The 7,675-nt window shown below is 50.0% G+C and overlaps 1 protein-coding gene across 1 annotated transcript in view; it reads left to right on the top strand.

Annotated features, from left to right (window-relative positions):
* Positions 1-7,675, top strand: part of LOC104401939 (CUB and sushi domain-containing protein 1-like) — a gene marked incomplete at its 5' end in the record, with an annotated part of 63,110 nt that overhangs the window by 15,268 nt on the left and 40,167 nt on the right. Inside the window, 4 exons of the mRNA XM_010009677.1 lie at positions 632-809; positions 2,427-2,572; positions 6,204-6,284; positions 7,005-7,118. Coding sequence (XP_010007979.1) covers positions 632-809; positions 2,427-2,572; positions 6,204-6,284; positions 7,005-7,118 — 519 coding nt within the window. The remainder of the gene's footprint in view (positions 1-631; positions 810-2,426; positions 2,573-6,203; positions 6,285-7,004; positions 7,119-7,675) is intronic.

The raw sequence follows: 7,675 nt of genomic DNA, 5'->3' as shown, positions 1-7,675 counted from the left end.
CAGTAGGATGTCATCTTCCTGTCCCTCATTGCCACTGCCCAGGCTGTTTCTAATTGCCTCTCTTTAGTCTGCAAGTTCATTTGGAGCTGGAAGATACCTCATGCAATAGAACTGTCATCTCAATTAATGAATTGGATGCTGCTGTCATACAAATCATCATTTCCCCCCTGCTCAGATGGGCTTTGTGAAAAGCCAGCTGCTCGGTGCTTCTGGTCCAGGCCACGCTGGATGAACAAGCGGGGAGATGTGCCCACTGGTGTGATCTCATCAGGAGATGTATTTTCCATGCATGGGTGCAGGCAGCTGGTGGAGCCCAAAGACTCTTACTAGGGCATAAGATAAAGTTTATTTGCACACCTGGCTCTCACAGCTGTACAAACAGCCCTGCCACTCTCCGCTTGGAAGCGCTTAATAAATCTGTTGTAATGGGATGAAGTTGAAAATGTTAGATGGGACCGTGACAGGTAAGAATTATTCGAGGCAAGCTAGGGCAGGTTTGGGAGCTGGATCCTCCTGTGTCCAGGATTGCTATCTTCTTATCCAAAAAACTGAAAGAAAGATGGGAAATAAGAGGCTCTTTAAGAGTTACTGCTTCTTCATGAGGTTTGTGTTTCTGTCTGATTACCTGCAGTGCCTTGTGGGGGGAACGTCACCACCCAGAATGGTACCGTTTACTCTCCTGGCTTCCCCAACCAGTACCCCAATTCCCAGGACTGCACTTGGCTTCTCACAGTGCCAGTGGGATATGGAATCCACCTCAACTTCACTCTGCTGCAGACAGAGCCCTACAACGATTTCATCACAGTTTGGTGGGTATAGCAGAGGTGTGAGGGCTGAGTGGAGTTGCTGCTGAGGCTCCATTTCGGAAAGATGCTCTTGCAGATAAATAGAGCTCCTGCTGCTGTGTTTGAGAGTAGGAGCATCCTCTGGGCGAGGATTTGGAATTTTTTTTAACCTGGATAGAGCCTTTCTGTTAAAGACCATGTGCTGCAAGGGGCTAGTGAAATGGCCAGGGGCTCTCCCCAGACACTCTTCGTGCTGCCTTCCTGAAAGATACAGGCAGGGAGTACAAGGTCAGGGAAGGGGGTCATCACTTGCTGCTCATCCCAAGAGGTGCAAGTGTCACCCTTGGGGTCTGGAGGGGAATCTGGACAGAAATCATTCACTTCCATGGTGCTTTTGCCTCAGTGTTGTGTAGCTCACAAGGAGTAGTCCCACCTTTGGCCATACACCAGCGCCTGTCAGACCTTGTAGGCCTTTTTTTGGTATTAATCTCTGTGATCATCAGTTAAAAACGAAGCACATCAGCCCCGTGCAGTGCCTCTGCCCCACTGGTTTGCCACAGTAACCCCGAGCAGGCGCTGAGCTGACCCACAGCCTGGCTGCAGCAGGAGCCCCCCATGTTCTGCTGGGACATCAGCCTGTCCCTTCACCTCCAAAATGCTCAGTGGAATGAGGGAACACCTCTTGGGAAGCTGAGGGGGCTTTGCAGAAGACACTTTATGAATGGTAAACGGGGTCTTTATCTCAAGCTGAAGTTAGATGAAATTAATCTTGTTTGTACTTGCATAACAGGAATTGCCTTTTGCTGCTTCTTTCTCTGACAGGCATTTTAATGGGGCTCATTTTTGTTCCTTTTGCACTTTTTCTGTGGCTACCTGTCTGGATAGAGGCTGAATGAAGAAAAAGTCCTTGGTAAATTGTTCACGTTTACCAGTGTTGGCTTTGGATTTTTCTTTTGCAACCACAATGCACAGCTTTGAATCCAGGCCACTTCCCAGGCTGCGGAGGCAATGCCAGGATGGCATTAGCACCAGAACCGGCCTTCTAACCAGCAGTAACTGGGAACTGTGACCTCTGCTGTAGAATGGAGGCAGCTCTGATGTGGTTAATGAAGCAGCACTGATTTCTTCACCACCGGAGCCCTACAGGCTGGGCTCATCCTTCCCTGGTTTCCTATTTGGAAAAAGGAAGAGAAATGGCACATGATCAGCCGCAGTCAGCCAGGGGAGCACCGTAGCTGTCCTGGCTAAAGAGCTTGTGCCACATGCTTGAGCTTGTAGCACTCAGTCAATACCTGCCTTTCAAAGTATTGGGGTGTCTGCTGTGCAAACAGGGAGCAACTCCTCTGGAAAACTGGCCCTGACTTCATTAAAAATGGAATTTCTGTTTGGACTTGGCTGCTGGGTGAGCACTGCACTGCCAGGGAGATGATCCTGGTTGTAATGGAGTGGGGAGAGGGCCTGGGCATCCAGCTCAGCTGCCCAGGGAGCTCCTGAGACTGTAATAAAGATGTAGTAAAGGGAGGACAAGGGAGGAAGAGTGTGGAGGAGTTCCTGGGTGTGCAGTGGAGGAGGCTGGTTGTTGCCTAGGATTAAAGACATGTAATAATGCTCTTTTCTTGTGTTTCTGACATGTGATTTTAGGGATGGTCCACAGCAAACAGCCCCACAGCTTGGTGTGTTCACTGGCAACTCTGCTAAGAAATCAGCCCAAAGCTCTTCCAATCAGGTCCTGATGAAATTCCACAGTGATGCAGCCAATGGAGGGATCTTTGCCATTTATTTCTATGGTGTGTATTGCTTCCTGAGCAGCACATGCTTTATACCTGTCCATGGGCTATCGAGGGGCTTGTGGGGAGGACTAGTTCTGCGGAAGAGAAGATTCCCCTTCTATTGTCCTGACTATGGCAAACAAAGGTGACTGAGAGGAGGGTTCTTTCTCATATGCTGGAGAGGGATTTCTTACAAGGGCCTGTAGGGACAGGCCAACGGGAATGGCTTTAACCTGCCAGAGGGGAGATTGAGATGAGCTCTGAGGCAGAAGCTCTTCCCTGTGAGGGTGCTGAGGCGCTGGCACAGGGTGCCCAGAGAAGCTGTGGCTGCCCCATCCCTGGCAGTGTTCAAGGCCAGGTTGGACACAGGGGCTTGGAGCAACGTGCTCTAGTGGGAGGTGTCCCTGCCCGTGGCAGGGGCTGGAGCTGGATGAACTGTAAGGTCCCTTCCAACACAAACCAGGCTGGGATTCTCTGATTCTATGATTTTGGTTGCCTGTTTCAAATGATAGCTGTGTCCCGGCTGCAAGGTGGCTTCATTTCTCTGGGGAGGAAGGGGACTCACGTAAATCCCTGCATTACCTGGGGGTTCTTTGGTGTGAGCACAGCTCACACTAGAGAGATGTTGGGTATTACATTGAAATGAGAGCATTTGCTTTCCACCACTAAACCAGAGCCCGACTTTAAATCAGATTAGCTGACAAGTTCCTACAGCAGTGCTGGGATTTTGGAATGTGCAAATGGAGACCTCCTCTGGCTTCAGTAATTTGCTGGCAGCCACGTCAGCGGAGCCATGCGTGACCCTGTGCAGAACGGCTCAGCTTATGCTCAGTTCTGAAAGACAACAGGCTGGAGGTAAGGAATGTTTGCCAGGCTTCGCCCGGGATGGTGGCACTGCGGAACGCTGTAAGGTTTGTTTTGCCAGACAGTGGCGAGGACGTACCAGTTACACAAAACATGGTGTAGGCAGTTTGGCTCAGAAATGAGGAGGGTGTAAACACTGCTGCAGCTTTTGTAAGATGAGTTAGGTACTGTGATTGCTGTGGTTAGGGGCCAGCAGCATATGTTGCTGTTCTCTAATCTTGATAGCATTTTGTACTGGCGTTTCTTTAGCTGATAGGTGGGGTATAAAGCCACCGCAGGCATGGAAGGTCTGGGGGTGGTGCTGGTAGGGATCAGGGTACTCTGCAGTCATTTATAACCTGTTAAGCATCTGGGCACTCTGGCAACTGCTCTGCCTTTTATTGAAGTGTCATTTACTGCCTCATTGCTCCCTGTATACATGGGGCTTTGGTATAAAGCCTAACCCCAGAGACTGAAGTGACTGAGGTGGTTGCCTCCAGGATGTCATTCTTCCCTCCTTCCCAGGCTCTTGTTTGGAGTGTGGTGCCTTGCACACCAGGAAGGGTGCAGGAAAAGGGTTCAGGCAGGTAAATCTTGGTCATCACCCTTTGGGGTGTAACTGCAGGAAATGCAGTTTCCTCAGGTTCTGCAGCAATGTACATTTTCATTTCTGTGCCTGCGTCCTGTAGGACATAGGAGCGTCCTCCTTCAGCTTTAAATTGTCTTTTCCCATACAGCGCTGCTCAGCACCATGTCAGAGCACCACTGCCCTTTCAAATGTCTGCAGAGAAACGTTCCCTTAGGGTGGAGGAGTGGAAACAGGAGCGATCCACAGAGCTCAAGGAGTCAGTAGCATCCCTTGAAAAATGAGGCTGCTGCACCTGTTTGGAGACGGGTTGGTTCAGGTGCAGGGACGTGTGAGTGTGATGGGAGCTGGCACAGCAACTCGGGGGGGCCACTGTGGTTTCAAGGACTCTGTTTTGTCCTGGTGAGAACAAATGGATGCGCTGTTGAAAGGAGCTTTGCTGCTGCTGTATCACCCGTATGCTGAAGCCATCTTAATCACAGCTCTCTGTTGAAATACGGTCCATTAAGGGAGAGATTAATGCTGTAAATGCCGGGTTATCTTTCCACTTCAGTAGATGTGCTCAAGCACTTTTCTAAATAGCATTTAATGTCAATTTTTGTTACAGTTTCCTTTCCTTCCTCCCCCACTGTCAAACATCTGTTTAAAAGACTCCAAATGAGTGTGTTCCCTCCTGGGATGGCTCTTTGCTGTGTCACAGAAGGATTCTTCCCTGCTGCCTCCCCTCTCCTGCTGGCTCTCCCGGCCCCAAGGGGCCAACCGTCCAAATTAGAGCTGGCACTTCCCTTTGCCCCCATCCCAGCTGAGTTTAGCTCACTGTAGTAAGCACGTGTTTGGCTTCTACCTGCCTTGCACGCATGGGATAAATAAGCCCATCCCTCACGTTAAGCAGAAGCTCCTGTGTTCCCTCCAGCCCATTCCCTGGATCTCCAAACAGCACGTTTTTCCAGATGCCGTTTGGGAAAACATTATCCTAACCCCAGCTTAAGGGGTAAGGTGTTTGGGGCAAGATGATGGGACATCTTCTGTCCATGTGTGTTAAAGCATCGTCATAAACCTCCTCCTGGTGCTGCCTTGCTGTGGTGTGAAGAGTTCAACATTGTGGAGTTAGTAAGAATTAAGATTCAGCAGCAGCTTGAGCTCCAGTGGCTTAAATAAAAAGGCTGATAAAAATTTCAGAGGAAGTTGTGCTTGTCCAGGGTCAGGAGCAGGGGGAGCAAAGATGCAGAGAAGTGCTGAGCAAATAGCAGAAAATGTCTTTCATTAATATTCATTTAGTTCCCAGTCCCATATTTTCAATTTAATGGTGCCCACAGCTCTTGTGTGTTTATTTCGTACACAGCGCAGTGCTCAAGCCTTATGCACCCACATGCTTGTAAGTGGTGCATTTGTTTTGCTTGGTGTGAGCCGATCTTTTGGGTTTGGTGGAAAATCTGCTATTTACAATGTACTGGTCAGGTGCAGGAGCCAGAAGGAATTGTTTCTGCTCATCAACTGGATTTCTTCTCCCCATTTTGCCACAAGGTACCCATGAAAAACCACCTAATTGAGCAAAGAGTACAAGGTCTACCCTGTTCTGCCTCCCACGAGGCACTGGCATCAGCCTTGCCCACATTACATTGTGAACTGCAGGCCACATGTAGGATTTACACTTGAACCCATGAGCGCTCCTGGAGTTATTTGCAGAAGTTAATGAATAATTCCAAGTTAAAAATAAATTGCGTGAGTTTCGTGATCTCCATTGAAGGACAGGGCATAAGGATGAACTTCTCTGAGTAATCATTGTCATCTGCTTGGTGCTGGAGCAGTCTGAGACTCACCCTCCTCTGTGATTGACCTGACTCCACTGAGATCGCCAAGATCTTCTCCCTTAGTATCCCCAAAGGCGCTGGGAACGTCGCCTCACGTCAGCACCCGTCGGTCATGATTCCATGTTCATCCAAATGCAGTAACACTGTCTGGGCACCTGCGCCTCCACAGGCTGACCAAAACCTGTTTCCTATTAGGTGTGAGAAACTGGAGGAGGCTGCTTTGGAGCACAAGTACCTGGCTCCATCTCTGTAGGGTTTGGAGGGGGAAAGGGCTGGTTGCAGTTTTGCCAATTCCTTGTACTCGTGGAGGGGGAGGATTTGCTCTGGTGTCCATTGTGCTTCGCACCAAGATGGCCACGGCCACCTTCACCCCCAGCTTAACATCTGCTACTCTTCTTTGCTCTTTCAGCCTACCAGCTCTTCAGATGCCAGCCTCCCACCATCGTTCCCAATGCAGAAATCATCACTGAGAATGAAGAATTTAACATAGGTAACCTCTCCCTGTCCTCTGAGCCTTCCTTCCCCCCCATCCACTGCTGGGAATGCCCACAGGAAGACACTTGTGTGTGGTTATCTGGGGTTTCAGGAGAGCTCTTCCCATGTGTAACTGTGGGGCACTGGGTTCTGCGTGACCTCGCTCAACACCCAACATTCACATCGAGTCAGATTGATCTGATTGTCCCGAGGCTTTTCCTCCCTGTTAGTACAGGAGTGGTTTGGCTTTTGTGGAAGCCTCGAGCTTGTTTGGAACATTCAGAAGTCTTTGCCACAATAACGGCTTTCGGGTGGTTCAGACAAAGCGCTGTGTGAAAGCTTAGAGGCCTTTATTCTTTTGATGAGAACCTTTCACCCACGTCCACTGTGCTTTTTGTGGGTTTTGCTGTTGCTCATGGTTCCATCCACACTTTAAGTGTTTCTGCAGCCAGTGAAGTAGCCATGATTTTTTTTAAAGCAGCTTTTCTCCCTGTCTGCTCTCTCCACATGACACAGCTTACACAGATCATCACAGTCTCAGCAGCATGACAGCAGTTCATCCCAGCTGAGGCTCCAGCATGCTTTGTCTGGACCTTTTATTTCTGCACAGTCATGCCAGAGCTCGATGACAGAGGCATGGTCGAGAGGTCTCTGCGCCCCATGGTACTGAGGGCAAGGTTCAGCCTTGATGTATTGGTCCTTCTCTTGGGTCAGTGTTTTCTGTTTCTGCCTGCAGGTGATGTGGTGAGGTACAGATGCCTTCCTGGCTTTACCTTGATTGGAAATGAAATCCTGACCTGCAGACTGGGCACCCATCTCCAGTTTGAAGGACCTCCACCTACGTGTGAAGGTAAGGCTGGGGGTGCCCAGTGTGGCACCCAAAGCTTCCCTACCTTGAAACTGCTGCAAAATGGGCTTCCTATGGGAAGGAGCAAGCTGGATGGCAGGTAGAGGAGGTTTCCTTGCACATACTGCATCTTTGGGGTTAATTCTCAGATCTCCAGGGTCCCAGTAGTGCAACACCACCCACCAGGCATCAGGACCTTGTGAGGAGGATAGTGAGACACCTCTGTAAGCTTGTACCTTCTTTAAAAGGCTGAGCAGAGGTTGGATGCACCATGTATCTGACTGCCTTCAACAAGTCATTATGAGTCACCCAAATGTCCTTACCCTACGAGGTGGGGAGGAACCGTGTGCTGAGAGTTTGCCAGTGATCCATGAGTGGGCAAAGGAAGAGCAGGCTGGAGCGAGGGAGCTCCTCCGGCCCTGCAGTCCTGCGACAGCAGCATCTCTGTTAGTGCCGCGGAAGACGCTCGGGAGGGAACTGAACAGCCCGAGCACACCCCGTTGTACACCTTGCTGCTGCTCGGGGGGATCCCAGAGGTGTTTCCATGCTGCCAGGTTGCC

This window comes from Nestor notabilis, unplaced genomic scaffold (genome assembly GCF_000696875.1).
Source record: "Nestor notabilis isolate BGI_N333 unplaced genomic scaffold, ASM69687v1 scaffold27102, whole genome shotgun sequence".
NCBI classification, from domain to species: domain Eukaryota; kingdom Metazoa; phylum Chordata; class Aves; order Psittaciformes; family Psittacidae; genus Nestor; species Nestor notabilis.
Note: the sequence above shows the minus strand (reverse complement) of the source record. Positions and strands in the feature narration are given on the sequence as shown.